The sequence below is a fragment of the Chlorocebus sabaeus genome, chromosome 18, assembly GCF_047675955.1.
Source record: "Chlorocebus sabaeus isolate Y175 chromosome 18, mChlSab1.0.hap1, whole genome shotgun sequence".
NCBI lineage: Eukaryota > Metazoa > Chordata > Mammalia > Primates > Cercopithecidae > Chlorocebus > Chlorocebus sabaeus.
The window spans coordinates 65,239,892-65,259,323 of record NC_132921.1 but is presented as its reverse complement, the minus strand read 5'-3'; the positions used below and the strand labels follow the sequence as shown (position 1 = coordinate 65,259,323).

At 41.1% G+C, this 19,432-nt stretch overlaps 1 protein-coding gene and 1 non-coding gene across 18 annotated transcripts in view; both read left to right on the top strand.

Moving 5' to 3' along the window:
* Positions 1 to 19,432, top strand: part of DLGAP1 (DLG associated protein 1) — a 951,759-nt gene that overhangs the window by 859,813 nt on the left and 72,514 nt on the right. For all 17 annotated transcript variants that reach the window (XM_007974542.3, XM_007974540.3, XM_007974541.3 and 14 more), the window contains 2 exons: positions 5,034 to 5,407; positions 18,474 to 18,565. In XM_007974542.3, coding sequence (XP_007972733.3) covers positions 5,034 to 5,407; positions 18,474 to 18,565 — 466 coding nt within the window. The remainder of the gene's footprint in view (positions 1 to 5,033; positions 5,408 to 18,473; positions 18,566 to 19,432) is intronic.
* Positions 12,524 to 12,627, top strand: LOC119618711 (small nucleolar RNA U13). Its single transcript, XR_005235079.1, has one exon. It is a non-coding gene; the product is annotated as a small nucleolar RNA U13 (small nucleolar RNA).

The window sequence follows — 19,432 nt, the reverse complement described above, 5'->3', positions numbered from 1 at the left end:
ACCCTGTCTCTACTAAACCCACAAAAATTAGCCAGGCATGGTGGCGCATGCCTGTAATCCCACCTACTCAGGACGCTGAGGCAAGAGAATTGCTTGAACCCAGGATGCGGAGGTTGCCCTGAGCTGAGATCGCACCATTGCACCTGAGTAACAAGAGCGAAACTCCGTCTCAAAAAAAAAAAAGAGAGAGAACGTCACTTTTAAACAAATCAGATGTTTCACTCACTGTATAGAAGCTGCTCGTTTTCTCTTTTTCTCTTTCTCATTTTCTCTTTCTGTTTTGACCGGACAAGACAAACATACTGGGTGGTGTTTCACCCTCCTTAAGCCTCACTCTTTATCTATCACACACCCGCTGGTGCTCAGACCTTCTCAGTGGGTTCTAAATCTTTCCTGGCACTGAATCCTGAGAGTAGAACTGAAACAAACAAAACACCCTTAGGAGAGAAGCGAGGGTTTAGGGCTTAGATAGCAAATCTAGGAAAGGGTGATGTTGAGGAAAATGGAAGGATTTTGTTGTATGAGCTTTGGAGTGCAGAAGAATTGGAAAATGAAGAAGGGGACGATGGAGAAGTGTGAGTTGTGATTTGAATCTCCTTTCCTCTCCTTCAAACAGCAATCTTAAGCCGAGCATGGTGGCATGCGCCCGTTGTCCCACCTATTCAGGAGGCTGAAGGGGGAAGATCTCTTAAACCGGGGAGTTCAAGGCCTTTCAGCCAGATGGAGTCCTTTCAGCCAGATGAGGAAGAAAATCATTTGATTTGCAATGAACACAAAACACAGCACAATGAGACCCTGTCTGTAGTTGGGAAAAAACAGCAATCATGAAGATCTGAATTCCTTTCACCTTCCTAGTCCATGATTGGACAGTGTTGCTTACCGCAGTGAAGCCTCATAATAATGAGTAACGCCCCTCCTCATAACAGCATGGAAGATGGTTCCTATCCTAAAGCTTCATAATAACGAGTAACGTCCCTCTGTATAACAGCATGGGAGATGGTTCCTGTCCTCCATGCAGCTCCCTTATTCGAAGTGAGGGGGATCTCAAAATCTTATCTCCTTTGGGTGTCGGGGGCAAGACCACCGTGTTGGAGAAGTCATGTCTCCAGTATTCTCCCTGTCCAATCTAACCATAGTAGATTTCAAGCATTACTGGAGCTCTGCCAATGCCTCTGTTGAACAAGGTATCCAGAGTTATCCCGATAGATAGCGAAGATGAGCTGACAGCAGCCACCAGGTGGCGTCCAATTGCAGTTGGCCTGGGGAGTGTAGGAGTCACATTGGAGGCTCAGGTCCCCAAGGTCAGTCATGCATTGGGAACGATGTGACTTAGCCCCGTGCCCTCCCACCCACATCATCACACTTATCACATCATGGCAGGATTTTTACTGTATGTCATAGCAAATCAAATGATTCTGTATTTGGCTGCATTATCTAGCTTTTTTTTTTTTTTTTTTTGGAGGGGGAATGTTTAGTTTTGTTTTCTAATTGAGTAGAGGCAGGATCTCGTTATCTTGCCCAGGCTGGTCTGCAACTTCTGGACTCAAGCAGTCCTCCCACCTTAGCCTCCCCAAATGCTGGGATGACAGGTGTGAGCCACTGTGCCTGTCCTCACTGTCCAGTTTGGATTATCCACACTGAAAGAAGAAACCAGGGAGAGCTAACAAGAAGCAATACGTAATCCAAAAGGTCAGCCATTTGATGTTGGAATATGTTATTTAGCTTCTTGAAATATCAGTGGGTGGAATGTCCTGAGAATCCATTTTGAACAAAATGATGAGTTCACACTGTGAAGACATGTCTTAGGAGAAGTGGTACAATGCTCTAGCTTCATTCGATTTTAATAGGGAGAGGTTCTATCCTATTTATGGCTCCCACCCACTCTGGGTCTTCAGCTGAATGACTGAGATGAGCATTACTCCGAGCAGGGCTACCAACACTCATGCCTCTCTGGGAAGCAGAGCTGCAGCAAGGTTTGGATACAAGAAACTAAAGTGAGCCAGGCAAAGTATTTACAATGTATCTGCATTGGCATTGTTTAGCCAGAGGCTTAGCTGTGGGCTAATGGGAAGAACCTGAGGCTGGCTGGTTCCGCTCCGGACTGCACCTTGCAGGCCCTGTATTTTCCCTGAGTCGCGTTTCCTGTCAGGTGCATTAGCTAAAAAATGAGGAAGTTGACTGCTTATTGTTGAGCTGCATTCAAATGATAAACATGGGCCAGGCATGGCATAGTGGCTCATGCCTCATTGAAATGATAAAGATGGGCCAGGCATAGCCTAGTGGCTTATGCCCCTAATGCAGCACTTTGAGAGGCTGAGGTGGGAGGATCACTTGAAGCCAGGGGTTCAAGACCAGCCTGGGCAACACAACTCCATCTCTACAAAAAATAAAAAATTAGCTGGATGTGGTGGTGCACACCTGTAGTCCCAGCCGCTCAAGAGACTGAAGTGGGAGGATTGCTTGAGCCTGGGAGATCGAGGCTGCAGTGAGCCATGATGGTGCCACTGCCCTCCAACCTGGTGACAGAGTGAGACCCTCTCTCTTAAAAAAATAAAAAAAGAGGTAAAGATGTGTGTTTCATGAGTCAACATAGATGGGAAGTTCTCCTGGGCTGGGCCTCTGCCAGTCATCCACCCCAGGAATGAGAGGCGACTGCCTCTGTGTCATGCACCTTGTCTTCCCCTCTCCCAGAGTCCATATGATATTGCAATGTGACGTTTGCTTGATTTATTCCTCCAATACTCGGGCAATCCCTGCGAAATAGCCAAACATTATTGTCTCCATCTATTTTATGGTTAAGGAAATTACTCCAAATCACAGACCACTGAAACAGCAGGACAGCATAATAGGGTCCTTTTGTTTATTGTTCATTATAGGGTGTTTCCTTTGAGTGGCCAAAGGAAACATCTTCAATGTTGAAGCAAGTATTTCATTCAGTGAGATGGTCCGAGTTGGCAGCTGGAACCGTAGGTAACAAGTTGGGACTGCGTGGCCAGGTCTAGCTGATGTGATGGAGAGAGTAGGTGGGCTGGGATGGGCTGGGGAGGAAATGATGGAAGCCTAATTATTTGAATGAATTTATAATAGCTGCTTAAGGAATTGTGCTTCACTGACCGGAGTCCCACTTGGAAACTTAATTCGTTTTTGATCTTTATTTCCTAAAATCATGCTTTACAAATGAGAAACTGAAAGCCAAAGTGTAAAGCTTCTTCAAAACCCTCAGCATTGTAATCAAATGGCTAGATGGTGGGGCTTAGGTTGCTGCTGGGAGCCTCCAAATAGACCTTGACTCCCTTGTACAGGTCCGAAATTGTACTCGGCAGCCTAGATTCAGGCCCCCACCCTTTTTTTAGACCGAATCTCCCTCTGTCGCCTAGGTTGGAGTGCAGTGGCACCATCTCAGCTCCCCTCAACGTCCGCCTCCCAGGTTGAAGCGATTCTCCTGCCTCAGCCTCCCGAGTAGCTGGGATTACAGCATACGCCATCACACCCGGCTAATTTTTGTATTTTTAGTAGAGACAAGGTTTCACCATGTTGGCCAGGCTCATCTCAAACTCCTGACCTCAGGTGATCCACCTGCCACAGCCTCCCAAAGTGCTGGGATTACAGGCGTGAGCCACCACACCCAGTCAGATTCAGGCTCTTGACTTGACCAAGTTGCCCTAAAGGAAGACACTTTAGGGAGTGGCTCATACAGATGAAGCCCAGGAAGACTAATTTATTAGCTAGCATGTGGATTAATTTCTACCATAGGAGACTTTTGTACAGTGTAAATACTCTCAGTGAGTAGTTCTGCTCAGAAACAAGCGAAAATTCGACAAAAGAAGTTTATATAGTGAGCGCTCATCCAAAAAAAGACACACACAGAGAGAGAGGCAAGGTGGAAGGGAAGAAGGAAGACAGAGAGGAGGAGAAGGGGAAAGACAAGAAAGCGGGAGATGGAGAGAGAGAGAACGAAAAGGAAGGATGACAAGACAGGAAGACAGAGAAAAGTGAAAGACTGAAGGAGGGAAGGAAGGAAAGAAGGGAAGGACGGGGGGAAACACAGAGGCACAGAGAGAGAAAAGAAGGGAGGGAGGAGGGAAGGAAAGGAGGAAGGGAAGGAAGGAAGGAAGGAAGGAAGGAAGGAAGGAAGGAAGGAAGGAAGGAAGGAAGGTAGGTAGGTAGGTCACACAGAAAGACGGAGAGAAAGGTGGGAAGTGGCTGGGCCCAGTGGCTCACCCCTGTAATCCCAGCACTTTCTATTTGTCTATCAAGATACAGGTAACAGTCTCTTTTTCTGTCCTTTGAAAGAAGGCCTAAGGGAGAGGATCTCTTGAGCCCAGGAATTCAAGACCAGCCTGGGCAACACAGAGAGACCTCCTCTCTATTTTTAAGAAAACATTTTTAAGGGAAGGAGGGAGACAGAAAAAGCAGGAAGGAAAGAAGGAAGGGAGGGAGGGAGGGAGAGAAGAAAGGAAGGAGTGGGCTTCGATAAACAAGTTGTAGCAGCTGTGATGGCGTGTGTACCCTTCTTCCCCAGACACCTCATCCTTGTTATTAGGATCAGAACACGCATCCTCGCAACCTCTTTGCCTGCCTTTTCTCTTTTTCCACGTTTATTATCAACCACTAGAATCTCTTCTAATGAGTTACTTTGCTTAACGTTAGCTATCTTTACTGTTTTCCCTGAAGGCAGAGACTCCCCTCACCTTCTCTCTGTGCCTATACACTTTGTTGGCTGGGAAGGTTTCGACAGAGGGCTAATCGTGTCTAGTTTATGTTGATTCGAATTAATTTCCATGTTAGAAACTTCCATTTCAGAAATTGGTATTTCCCAGTGTTTTTCTCCCTCGGTTTTGTGGAGATGTCACCTCAGAGGAGACTGAAACCACCTCTGGAAAGCAGGGGTCTCAGCCTGTCAATGGAACTTTTTTCCTGTTAAATGTCTCAGTGTGTTTCGTGTGCCCTAATTTCCAATGGCTGTCAGTTACAATATCAGAAATTAAAACCCACGCAGAAATCACAGTGTGTTTGTTTTCACTGTCTTCCAGTGTCATCTTGCATTACAACATATAAGAAGACACCACCTCCAGTTCCACCCAGAACTACCACGAAACCTTTCATTTCTATCACAGCCCAGAGTAGCACAGAGTCAGCCCAGGATGCCTACATGGACGGCCAGGGCCAACGAGGAGATATTATCAGCCAGTCTGGACTCAGCAACTCCACCGAGAGCCTGGACAGTATGAAGGCTCTGACCGCCGCCATCGAAGCTGCAAACGCCCAGATCCATGGCCCTGCCAGTCAACACATGGGTAATAACACTGCCACCGTCACCACCACGACTACCATAGCCACCGTCACCACGGAGGACAGGAAGAAGGACCACTTTAAGAAAAATCGATGCCTGTCTATCGGGATACAGGTAACAGCCTCCCTTTCTGTCCTTTGAAATAGGAACTTAAAACTAAGGAATGTGAATGCTTTTTCTTTCCCGGGAAGATTTGCTTTCTTGCCGCTTGGAATCGTATACCTATGTATAGGACCAGATTTTCAAGTGATTGGCTGTGGACTCCGTATATTGTTAAATGTGACCAAGAGTATGAAAGTATTTTCTTTGGAGACATTATTAGCAGCTATTATTTTTGTTCTCTAAATTGAATGTGCGACTCAAACTGCAGGATAATTCAAAGAACATGAACACAATCAAACATGAGGTGCTTTTAATTCCTAACACACATTTCTATTTTTAGAAAAAAGAGTGGACTTGCAAGAATAGCCGGGGTCATCGAGCCACATAACAGTATGTTCAGCACTATTGAATGACCATATGAGAACAAAAATGCGAACCACTTCCCATAGATGTGGGAGTGAGGGCGAGCAAGACCAAAGTGACTGATAGTGTGGAAAGCAATAACTCACATCACAGCATCATGAGGAAGGAATGTGCACTAGTTTCAGCCTAATCAAGCATTTCATGAAAATGGCAGAAAACTCAGTAGGCTTCTCAGTTCAGTTCACTGTTTTTCTGCTTTTCAAAGATAAGATCAAACTGATTCCACCTTGTTTCTTTTACATCTGTTGAGCTTGGGTTACCCTGCTAGAAATGTTCTTCTATCAAAGCAGAAAAATCATCCTCTCTCTCCATTTTTTTGTGCTGTATCAGTCTGCGGGTACCCTTTGAAAAATAACTTCTCAATTTGCTGTTGAATAAATCCATCCACATTGAACCCACTCTAAGTCTAATTTAAAAGCCAGGTGTGGCCAGGCACAGTGGCTCACGCCTGTAATCCCAACACTTTGGGAGGCCGAGGCGGGCGGGCCACCTGAGGTCGGGAGTTCGAGACCAGCCTGACCAATATGGAGAAACTCTGTCTCTACTAAAAATACAAAACTAGCCTGGTGTGGTGGTGCATGCCTGTAATCCCAGCTACTTGGGAGGCTGAGGCAGGAGAATCACTTGAACCCAAGAGGCAGAGGTTGTGGTGAGCCAAGATCGCGCCATTGCACCCCAGCCTGGGCAACAAGAACAAAACTCCATCTCAAAAAAATAAAATTAAAAAAATTTTAAAAATGACCGTTTTAACTATTTTTACACGTGCAGTTCAGTGGCACTAAGGACATTCACATTGTTGTGTGACCATCACTACATTGTGTGTGTTTAGTGGTAATGATGCACCCACTACACTATAACCTCCACAGGGAGCTAGATTTTTTAACACTCAGTCTCAATATAATAAATATTTTTATTATTTTCACCCAGTAGGATGGAACTAGACTTAAATCCACATATAACATTGGGGAGAAAAATTTTTACTTGAGATGTTATCTCATGTCTTAAATAGTTGGATATTTTAGTGAATAAAAAAATTGTTCTTATTCCTCTAATCATCGTACATTGCTATATAAAGTATAGCAAAGTACTGAGTACTTTATGTGACTCTCATTTAACTCATCCAATGACCTTACGGCATAGGTGTTAGGATCATCTCTACCCTACAGATGAGAGCACAGAGAGGTTGAAAAACTTGCCCAAGGTCAACTGCTTTTTGTTGACAGAGCCAAGATTATACCGAGTGTCTAACATGATCACATTATACTACTTCTTTGATGGAGAATAATAAGTAAAAAAAAAAAAAAAAAAAAAAAAAAGCCAGGCGCGGTGGCGCACGCCTGCAATCATAGCACTTTGGGAGGCTGAGGTGGGCAGATCACGAGGTCAAGAGATCGACACCATTCTGGCCAACATGGTGAAACCCCATCTCTACTAAAAATGCAAAAATTAGCTGGGTGTGGTGGCGCACACATGCAGTCCCAGCTCCTTGGGAGGCTGAGGCAGGAGAATCACTTGAACCCGGGAGGCAGAGGTTGCAGTGAGCCGAGGTTGTGCCACTGCACTCCAGCCTGGCGACAGAGTAAGACTCTGTCTCAAAAAAAAAAAAAAAAAAATTAAAGACTCAAAATATTCATTGAATTTCATTATACATAAATCAAATTTAAATGCAAGTTCCCAAAATATGTCACACTAGGATCTCAGACTTTCTCCTATGCTTTCCCTCTTAGGGCCAGAGTTTCTAATCCTTTACCAAAACTTTAAATTTAATTCATACCCAGTAGCTAAATACTACATCTACTTATTTTACAACCTCCGTGAACTTAGATTAATTACTTAGTATTTCTGTATCTCAGATTCCTCATCTGGGAAATGAGAATAATAATAGTCCTTATTTCATAAGGTGTATTTTGGGTGTAGTAAAAATTAATTGATAAAATATATGTAAGGCTGTAAGCACAGTGCCAGGCGTAAGTGTTCGACAATTATTAGATTTAGCTGTTATGATTAATATTGTCCTTTAAAATTATAATTAGCTAAATATGCTGAACTAAATAATCCACGGCCTTTCTCAATTATTACTTTTTGGACAGAGATCTCATATCCTGCAATTTCTTTTACAATTTTTGAAAGCCACTTTATAAATTTAAGTATATTACTCTAGATACAATACCTAAAAGGTGCCATTTGCCAATATTTGGAACTAAGAGTAAAAAATCACAGAGATAAATTTATATACAACGACTAAAGCTTACAAGATACTAATACTTGATGCAAATGAGCTGGCAGTTCTAGGACCGGTGGGGATGAGGCTTGGACCAGGAAGAGAACAATGTCCTCCATTCTTGTTCTGATGAACCCTGCTTCTTTTCTGTCTCCTTTTTTTTTTAATGCATTGAGGATCATGCTTCTTCAGGGAAATAACTACCATGCATCTTCTGAAAACAGTTTCATTGGATAGTTTTATATCACCGCATAGTGAAGACACAACATCCTACTTTGGCTGACATCCTAAGCGTTTTTAATTTACATGAGTGTAGTCATATGGAATTGGTTAAAATCCCATCCAGGAAATCACAGACCAGGCTCGCTTCTTAAACGGAGACAGTTTAATATACAAAATTGGTTACACAGGTATGGGAAGACTGAGACAGCAATAAAAGGAAAAAAAAGGGAAAGGTGGGGTTACCAGAACTTTACGAGCTCAGAAGGAAGGCCTGGGGTAGCCTGTGCTCAGACTGTGAGATGGCAGAGTCAGGTGGTGCTGGGACTTTGGAGTGGTGCAGAGCAGCTGGTGCATGGGCTGTTGAAAGGAGCTGGAGGGCCAGGCGCGGTGGCGCACGCCTGTAATCCCAGCACTTTGGGAGGCCGAGGTGGGTGGATCACCTGAGATCAGGAGTTTGAGACCAGCCTGACCAACATGGTGAAACCCCGTCTCTACTAAATAAAAAAATTAGCTGGGTTTGGTGGTGCATGCCTGTAATCTCACCTACTTAGGAGGCTGAGGCAGGAAAATCCCTTGAACTTGGGAGATGGAGGTTGCAGTGAGCCAAGATTGTGGCATTGCACTCCAGCTTGGGCAACAAGAGTGAAACTCCATCAAAAAAAAAAAAAAAAGAAAGCAAGGAGGGAAGGAAGGAAGGTAGGTAGGTAGGTGCTGGAGTCGGGTGCAGTGGCTCACACCTGTAATCCCAGCACTTTGGGAGGTTGAGGCAGGTGGATCGCGAGGTCAGGAGTTCAAGACCAGCCTGGTCAAGATGGTGAAACCCTATCTCTACTAAAAATACAAAAGAATTAACCGGGTGTGGTGGTGGGCGCCTGTAATCCCAAGTACTCAGGAGACTGAGACAGAGAATTGATTGAAGCCGGGAGGCGGAGGTTGCAGTGAGCAGAGATCGCGCCACTGCACTTTAGCCTGTGTGACAGAGGAAGACTCCATCTCATTAAAAAAAAGGAGCTGGAGGGTGGAGCCATAGCTGCCCTCACATGTGGGAATGATGCCAGAAGAAGGTGGAAACAGGAAGGAAGTTCCTTCTCTTCTTCCACCTTCCTTTATTAGAACACAACTGGAAAACAGCCAACAAGGAGGGCTAGGAAATGTAGTTTGGGAGTCCTGGCCTCAATGTCGAAGAGCAGCTGAATGTAGAAGATGGGCTTGGGGCTGCTAGACAGTAAGCAAATCACCAAAACAAAGCTCTTTGTCCGATAAATAAATAAATATGCTGTTTCCTTCCATCAGTGTGTGTGTTAAAAGGCCTAAAATGGACATGATCCGTGTGCAGTCTTTGCTCCTATGTTCTTATGGGAGCACTCATGGCACTCTGATTCTAGAATACTTAAAGATATAAATTTCTATAGCATAATATGGCACCAAAACAAGTCAAATACTTTATCTGGTGTTTTTCTTGATGCTCTAGTGTTGGGGGCGAGGGGGGCATTATGGGGACTGGCTGCTTTGGATTTAGGGCAAAGTTGTATGTCTAAACTGAAAGTCATAGGCACCATTAAGGATATTTTTTTTGTTTTCTTATAATTACAAAATGAGTAATTCATGTATACAGTATTATTATAAAGAGTTCGTACAGTGCAGGAGTGTATAGAGCAAAATATGAGATTTCCCCTTCTTTCCCACTCCCACCTACTATTTCTACTGTACTCCCCAAAGGTGACACCTGGCAACAGTTGGTTACACTGTCTTTTAGTCTTTCAAGAGCAATTCTGGCTACAGATGGTTTCACGTACTACCTTTAGGCCCTGACTCCTCTATCTCTCGATGGTACATTATGATTTCCATCTATTATCATTTAACTCAAGTTGCAAAACAGATTAAAAGAACAGCTTAATCCTTCACATTATGTGAAATGCAATGGCTTTCTCTATTCTTTGAATGAAAAATAAAAGAACATTTAGTGATTTGAGATCTTACTCTTAAGACTTATTTATTTCCTTTAATACTTGTCCAAGTGTACAGATACGTTAATATTTTATGCTTATGTGAAGAAATAAGTCCAACTGCAGATAATGAAACTTGTCTCTGCCAGGTAAAGTACAAACCAAAGAAATTGTTACTATTCAAAAGAAAGCTTTGAAAAATAAAAAGGCACATTATTGGCTATGTGCGGTGGTTCACGCCTGTAATCCCAGCACTTTAGGAGGCCCAGGCCGGCGGATCACGAGGTCAGGAGATAGAGACCATCCTGGCTAACACGGTGAAACCCCGTCTCTACTACAAATACAAAAAATTAGCCGGGCGAGGTGGTGGGCCCCTGTAGTCCCAGCTACTGGGGAGGTTGAGGCAGGAGAATGGCGTAAACCCAGGAGGCGGAGCTTGCAGTGAGCCGAGATCGTGCCACTGCACTCCAGCGTGGACGACAGAGCGAGACTCCATCTCAAAATAAATAAAATTAAATTAAATTAAAAAGTACATTATCTTGGATTCATAATTTATTGACTTAAAATAATAAAGGAACACTAAGGAGATAGTTTCAAAATATTTAAGCCTTGAAGACTTTATTTTGACGGCCTTGAAGTCAGCATCAACGTTTATTTGGAAAGAGATTTTTGGAGGGACCTGTCTCCAATCAAAACTAATGAGCCTTACGGAGATCATTTTAATGAATTCCAAAAAGAAGAAATAATCAGTCAGTTTGCCAACCATGACGCATTAAAATTAGAAACGAACACTAAACAGATAACAAAATCTAACCATTTGCAAATATTAAAACATTTAAATAACATTTGGATTACAGAAGGAATTCAAGATTATTTTGAAATAAATGACAGCAGGAATCCTATAAATCATCACTATGGGCTGTGGCCGTAGTTATGATCAAAGAATAATTCCTAGCCCTATGTTCTTTCATAATTAAGGAAGAAATATTACAATATAAAGTAAACACTCAATTTATAAAGCTAGAAAAAGAACAACAGACTCAAAAGAAGGAATTACTGATGATGAAATTATAGATAAATGCATTAGGAAACAAAACAGAGCAATGGCAATAACAAGTAAAGTGGAATTGATAAACCAAAATTGGTTATTTAAAAATACTAAATAATAGACAAGTCTGATTGAGAAAGGGAATATAGAAATTAATAATATTAGAAATGAGAATAGTATATGATCTTTCAAAAAATTATAAAAGATTCTTGTGACAACTTAATGTTGGTAAATTTTAAAGTCTAAATAATATAGACACTCATGTATATTACCAATACTGATGCAAGAGGGAGTATTAAATCTGGGGAAAGAGGTCAGGTGCAATGGCTCATGCCTGTAATCCTAGCACTTTGGGAAGCTGAGGTGGGTAGATGGCTTGAGCCTGGGAGTTCAAACCAGCCTAAGCAACATAACAAGACCCTGTCTCTACAAAAAAAAAGAAAAAATTAGTCATGTGTGCTGGCACACACCTGAGTCCAAGCTACTTGGGAGGCTGAGGTGGGAGGATCACTTGAGCCCAGGAGGTCACAGTGGCAGTAAGCCATGATTTGCCACAGCACTCCAGCTTGGATGACAGAAACCGTCTCTCTAAAAAATAAATAAATAAATAAAATGAAAACCTGGAGGAAGAATAAAGTGCAAAAAAAAGTTAAAAAAAAAAAAAAAAAAACCTTTCACAAATGTTACAGACTCGGATCATTTTAACAGGAAAGGTTTTCTCAGCATTCATGAAGCAAATAATTCCTATGTTATTTAAAGCATTTAATATTACAAGAAAAGATCAATTTTTTTTTTTTTTTTTTTTTTTTGAGATGGAGTTTTGCTGTTGTCGCCTAGGCTTGAGTGCAGTGGTGTGATCTAGGCTCATTGCAACTTCCTTCTCCTGGGTTCAAGTGATTCTCCTGCCTCAGTCTCCTGAGTAGCTGGAACGACAGCCATGCAGCACCACACCCGGATAGTTTTTGTATTTTTAGTAGAGATGGGGTTTCACCTTGTTGGCCAGGCTGGTCTCAAACTCCTGATCTCAGGTGATCTGCCAGTCTCAGCTTCCCAAAGTGCTGGGATTACAGGCGTGAGCCACTGCGCCCAGCTAAGGTTCTTAATATATTTTAATCAAATAAGCGTAACTTTAATACCTAAATTTGAAAGAACACAAGAAAAAAGAATTATAGAATAATATGCTTACAAAAATAGATGTAAAAATTCTTACCAAATTTGAGAATTAATCAAAGTGTATATATATTTTTAAAAATAATATACCTTTACTGATCTTTTTGTGGTTCATAAGCATGATGACTGGGTCTTCACACAAACGTTTAAGATGTGAGGGAGATACATCTTATTATAATGTCAGCATATTTCCTGTCCAAAGTAAGAAAAATGAAATGAACATTAAAATAATATACTATTATCAAGTAGTGTATGTCATAGAAATTCAAAGTTATTTTAATCTTTGGGGGGAAAATATGGTATCAAGATAGATAGTAAAAAGTATTGCATTTGGTAAAAATCAGAAGCCATTCCAAGTATCAACATGATAAAAAGCATTTATAAGAAACCAAACTAAAGGCTGGGTGTGGTGGCTCACACCTGTAATCCCAGTACTTTGGGAGGCTGAAGTGGGTGGATCACTTGAGGTCAGGAGTTTGAGATCAGCCTGGCCAACGTGGTGAAATCCCGTCTCTACTGAAAATACAAAAATAAGCCAGGCATGATGGCGCATGCCTGTAGTCCCAGCTAATCGGGAGGCTAAGGCAGTAGAATCACTTGAACCCGGGTGGTGGAGGTTGCAGTGAGCTTAGATTGCACCACTGCACTCCAGCCTGGGCAACAGAGTGAGACTCTGTCTCAAAAATAAATAAGTAAATAAGTAAATAAATAAATAAATAAATAAATAAATAAATAAATAAAAGAAACCAAACTAAACTTCTACTTGAAGACGAAATGCTAGAGATATTCCAGAGTCAGAAATCAAGTAAGGATGAATATTTTCATAGGCTTATTCAGTGTTGTTTGCCTTTACTGGCCAAGACACAAAGCAAGAAATGAAGTGTAAATATTTAAAAACAAAGCAAAATTGCTTTTATTCATAGATAATATGCATGTCCACCTTTAAAATTCTAGCAGAAACAGGGAGGCTGAGGAGGGAGAATCGCTTGAATTCCGGAGGAGTAGGTTGCGGTGACCTGAGATCGCGCCATTGCACACCAGCATCATGGGCAACAAGAGCAAAATTCCGTCTCAAAAAAAAAAAAAAAAAAAATCGCAGAAACCACTGAAAATCCAAGTGAAAGAATATAATATAAATATAGAGGAATCAATAACTTATCTATATATAATCAATAAACAAAATATAAAGGTACACAACCCATTCACAATAGTAGCAAAAACTATAAAACAACACAATTGAACTTCAGAAATAATATGTAACTGCTGTTTGAAAACAATATAAAAACTTACCTTACATAAAATATAAGACCTCTAGGCGGCCGGGAGCGTTGGCTCACACCTGTAATCCCAGCACTTTGGGAGGCCGAGGTGGGCGGATCATGAGGTTAAGATATCCAGACCATCCTGGCCAACATGGTGAAACCCCGTCTCTACTAAAAAATACAAAAACTAGCTGGGCATGGTGGCGCGCGCCTGTAGTCCCAGCATCTTGGGAAGCTGAGGCAGGGAGAATCGCTTGAACCCAGAGGCGGAAGTTGTAGTGAGCCGAGATCACGCCACTGCACTCCAGCCTGGGCGACAGAGTGAGAGTCCTGAGACTCCGTCTGAAAATAAATAAATAAATAACTTCCATGCATGGTCGTGCACATCTGTATTCTCAGCTGCTCAGGGGGCTGAGGCAGGAGGATCACATGAGCCCAGGAGTCTTGGGCTGTAGTGCACTATACCGATAGGGCGTCCACAGTAAGTTCAGCATCAATATGGTGACCTGCCAGGGGCAGGGGACCATCAGGTTGCCTAAGGAGGGGTGAACTGGCTCAGGTCAGAAAAGGAGCAGGTCAAAATTGCCGTGCTGATCACTAATGGGATCAACTTTGTGAATAGCCACTGGACTCTAGCCTGGGCAACATAGCAAGATCTCGTCTAGCAAATAAATAAATAAAATATAATACTGTAATAAATGAAAAATTATTTAATATTCCTACACAGGAATACTACGTAGTAAAAAGACGACAATTTCCTGAAAATGAATACACATATTTAAAGAAATTCCAATAAAAATTCCAACGTGATTTTTATCAGTTAATGGAGGCTAATAGGACGAACTTGACAATTTGATGTTAAAGTTTACTTAGAAGTTAATACTCCAAAATAACCTAGAGATTTTTGTTTTTTTTGTTCTGTTTTTAAATTACTATTTTTTTTTTTTTTGAGAAACTGTCTTACTCTGTCACTCAGGCTGGAGTGCAGTGGCATGATCACGGCTCACTGCAGCCTCTAACTCTCAGGCTCAAGCAATCCTCCTTCAGATCCCGAGTAGCTGTGAGTACAGGCGCATGCCACTATGCCCAGCTATTTTTTTTTTCTTATTTTTTGTAGAGACGGGGTCTTGCTATGTTGCCCAGGCTGGTCTTTAACTCTTGGGCCCAAGTGGTCCTCTCACCTCGGTCTCCCAAAGTGCTAGGATTACAGGCATGAGCCACCTCACCTAGCCTAATTATATTTTTTTTAAAAAAGAACTACAGGAGGAGACTTGCCATATAAAATATCAAGATTGATTACAGAATTTTATTAGGAAAGGCCAGGCACGCAACCAGCACTTTGAGAGGCTGAGGCGGGCAGATCAGCCGAGGATGGGAGTTCAAGACTAGCCTGGCCACTATTGCGAACCCCATCTCTACTAAAAATACAAAAATTAGCCAGGTGTGGTGGCGCACACCTATAATTGGAGCTACTTGGGAGGCTGAGGCAGGAGCATCACTTGAACTCGGGAGGTGGAGGTTGCACTGAGCCGAGATCGCACCACTGTGCTCCAACCTGGGCAACAGAGTGAAACTCCATCTCAAAAAAAAAAAAAAAAAAAAAAATCATATTTAGGAAAAAGGAGAGGGAAGGTCAATCAGCCCAGCAGATCAATAGGCCAGCAACAGGTCTGTATATATGTGTCACTTAATGACAGGGATACACCTGGGAAAATGTGTTATTAGGTGATTTTGTCGTTGTGTGAACATCACAGAAGGTACACAAACCTAGAAGGTAGAGCATACTACACACTTAGGCTATATAGTACGGCCCATTGTTCCTAGGCTATAAACCTGTACAACTTATGACTATGCTGAACACTGTGGGCCATTGTAACACAAAGTTAAATATTTGTGTATCTAACCATAGAAAATGTACAGTAAAAATATAGTACAAAAGACACAAAGTGGTACTTCTGCACAGGGCAGTTCCATGATAATCTTATGATCACTATTGTATGTGTGCTGTATCGTTAACAGAAATGTCACTGTGTGAGTCATGACCGTATACGGGAATGCCTGTATGAGAATGTGTGGGAAAATATATGTGAGTAAAGTTTGGTATCAGATAAAGCTGGCATCTCAAATAAAAACGGAAAATTAGTTAATAAATGGAGCCAGATCCATTGATAACCCAAGGGAGGTTGTATAGGAGGGTAATATGAGATCTCTACATATGTATCTTCAACACAAACATTTCAGGATGGTGGATTTAAGAATTAAATACGAGAAAAAGATAACATGAAAGCATAAAAGAAAATACAAGAGGACTTTTAAAAAATATGCTTAGAGAAAAAGCCTTTCCAAACCGTAAAAGCTGGATGTGACTACTTAAGATTCTCTCCAATGAAGGGCAAAGTTCAAAAGACACATGATAAACGAGAGAAAACATCTGCAGTATATGTAACAGAGAAAGAATTTAGGTTCATAAGATATAAAGAGATCCTATGATTAAGAAAATAAAAAACAGCCTAATTAGGGAGGAGACTAGTAAAGGATATGAACAGACAATTTACAGATAGAAACAAAGTCAATACATATTTTTGGCCGGGTGCAGTGGCTCACGCCTGTAACCTCAGCAATTTGGGAGGCCGAGGCACTCAGATCACGAGGTCAGGAGTTCGAGACCAGCCTGACCAACATGGTGAAATCTCGTCTCTACTAAAAATACAAAAATTAGCTGGGCATGGTGGCACGTGTCTGTAATCCCAGCTACTTGGGAGGCTGAGGCAGGAGAATCGCTTGAACCCGGGAAGCAGAGGTTGCAGTGACTGAGATTGCAGTGACTGCACTTCAGCCTGGGTGACACAGCGAGACTCTGTCTCAAAAAAAAAAAGTATGTGTGTGTATATGTATATATGTGTATGTGTGTGTGTATATACACACTTTTTTTTTTTTTTACTTGTGATACATTAGCAAAAATTTTAAAGTTTCCCGATATTTAGTACTGGTGAAGGTATAGGGAATTGGAAACTCTTATGCACGGACTGTGAAAGGATGATAAATGATTTGATGAGATATCCTTTAAAGTTGCACATGCTCAATATTTTCCACCTAGGAGTTCTACTTCTAAGAATTTTTCCTAAACAATATTTGTACAAGTATTCAAAAGGATACATATGAAATACTATTTGTAATATCATACATAATAGCAATAAAAAGCAAATTACTTTGATGCCTATTGCTTAGTCATTAAAAGAAATATCCTCATCCCTATAATCCCAGTACTTTAGGAGTTGGGGTGGGAGGATTGCTTGAACACAGTCATTTGAGGCCAGCCTGGGCAACATAGGGGGACCACCCCCTACAAAAAATAAGAAAAATTAGCTGGGCATGGTGGCATGTACCTGTAGTCCCAGCTGCTTGGGAGGCTGAGAAGGGAGGATTGCTTGAACCCAGGAGGTTGACGCTGCAGTGAGCTGTGTTTGCACCACTGCATTCCAGCCTGGGCAACAGAGTGAGATCCTGTGTCAAAAAAAAGAAAAGAAAAGAAATACTTCTGTAGTCAACAAAAGGACTGAGTTGTATTTACTGACATGATAAAATGTGCAGAGATAGTAGTAGTGTTAATGAATAAAGCATTGCAGAAGAAACATACATAGTATAATCTCATGTGTGTAATTTCAGTATTAATAATCATTTAAATATATATATACATTTAGACATATATAAAAGGATATAGACAAATATACATCAAATAATTGACAATGATTCTTAGACTTTCTTTTTCTACATTATATATTTCTGTATTTTAATTTTATATAGCTTACATTGAATTGTTTTTATATTTAGAAACAACATTTCTTAAACACATAGGAAAAAGAAATAAACCTAATAATTCTAAAATTTTCTTCAAATTTGGATTGGGACTAATCTGTTGCATAGGTTATTAGTTCTATATGGGCATATTTTCTATATAGCTGTAATATACACATAGCTATTTAGAAATTATGGAGTGATATTCAAAGTCAATTCTTTATTTAAGGGGAGAAAGATGAAGACACTCTATGGTTTATCTTAATAAGGTTAATATCTAAATCTCCCAATATCAACGATTATAATTACAATACATAAATTTTCCTCTTTATTTTGTATGTTGTTATCTTCAAATTCAAAACTTCCAGGCTGGGCATGGTGGCTCATGCCTGTAATCTCAACGCTTTGGGAGGCCCAGGCAGACAGAACGCTTGAGATCAGGAGTTTGAGACCAGCCTGGCCAACTTGGCAAAACCCTGTCTCTACTAAAAATACAAAAATTAGCCAGGCATGGTGGCACACCTGTAATCTCAGCTATTCGGGAGGCTGAAGCAGGAGAATCCCTTGAACCCGGGAGGTGGAGGTTGCAGTGAGCCAAGACCACACCACAGCACTCCAGCCCAGGCGACAGGGGGAGATTCCATAAAAGAAAAAACTTCTGAGAACACATTTCCATGTAGACTCCATTCTAATACAGCATTTACAGTAAGATACTTAAGTCTAAGTACAGACTTGCAAATCTATGGAGGAATCATAGACATCAACTACCTTGAGAGTGAATAAAATTGCATTTTACTAAGAGCAACAGAGTCAAAGAGCATGCAGCGAAGGTAGTGACGGCTCTCAGAAAATACACAAATACTGACTAAGGAGGTTACAAATTACAAAACATTCCAGTAATATTAGAGGTTTTTCTGATAAAATGTGATGTTCATTTTTCAAGCAAGATGACTGAAATGGAACTACTCTATTTATTTGATGATTTCTCCAGGTGGATGATGCCGAAGAACCTGACAAAACAGGAGAGAATAAAGCACCCAGTAAGTTCCAGTCCGTGGGAGTGCAAGTAGAAGAGGAGAAGTGGTAAGTTCACATGCACATGCACCCTCTTTTGTCCTGATGTTGTGAAGTAATGTAAAGGTATTTTTCCCCACGATAAATCTACAAAATTCAACGATATTTTCCACTAAGTTTTGGGAGTATTTAAAGGGTGAAGTTGAATCAATATTAGTTGATTCTCTCCTGTACTTTTAATACTAGAGACCACTCCATTTGAGTTTTACTAGAATAGTACTGTAAGTGTATTACATACATATAAATACTGTGTGCAGTACTCTTGGGTTGCCAAACTATACCTTTGGGAAAAAAAAAAAAAACCTTCCCATTTTTATGAGAAGAAAATTTACCTTATTTCTATTTCTATTCCCAGTACTTAATGGTGTCTGATGTTTAGTGTGTGCTCCATGAATGAATGAATGAATGAATGAATGAATGAATGAGGAAGATATTCCCTATCGTTATCCTGAATCACCAGTCCTTTAGATTACTCTTTACTTACTTTAGAGCCTCGGTATCTATAAATGGGAAATGTAGGATTTCATAAAATTACAGAATTTGAGGTCAATAATTTCATTTTGTAAATGAGAACTTGATGGAGAGAGGCGTGTGAATTTCTCAAACTCGGAGGTTCCTGGTGGGTAGAACCATGTTTCATTGATAGTAGTGTCCCCCAGCTTCCAGCGTTGTGATTTGCACCTACTAAATATACAATAAATGTTGGCTGAATAAAGTAAAACTGGAGTTATGGTAAAAGAAAACACTCTAAATTATAAATCAGTGTATCATCTCAAGTTTGCGACTAACTTTCTGTGTGTTAATTAGGAAGAATCATTTGAATGTCACCTATCCATCCTTCCATTATCCATCCATTCAATAAAATCTATGGAATGC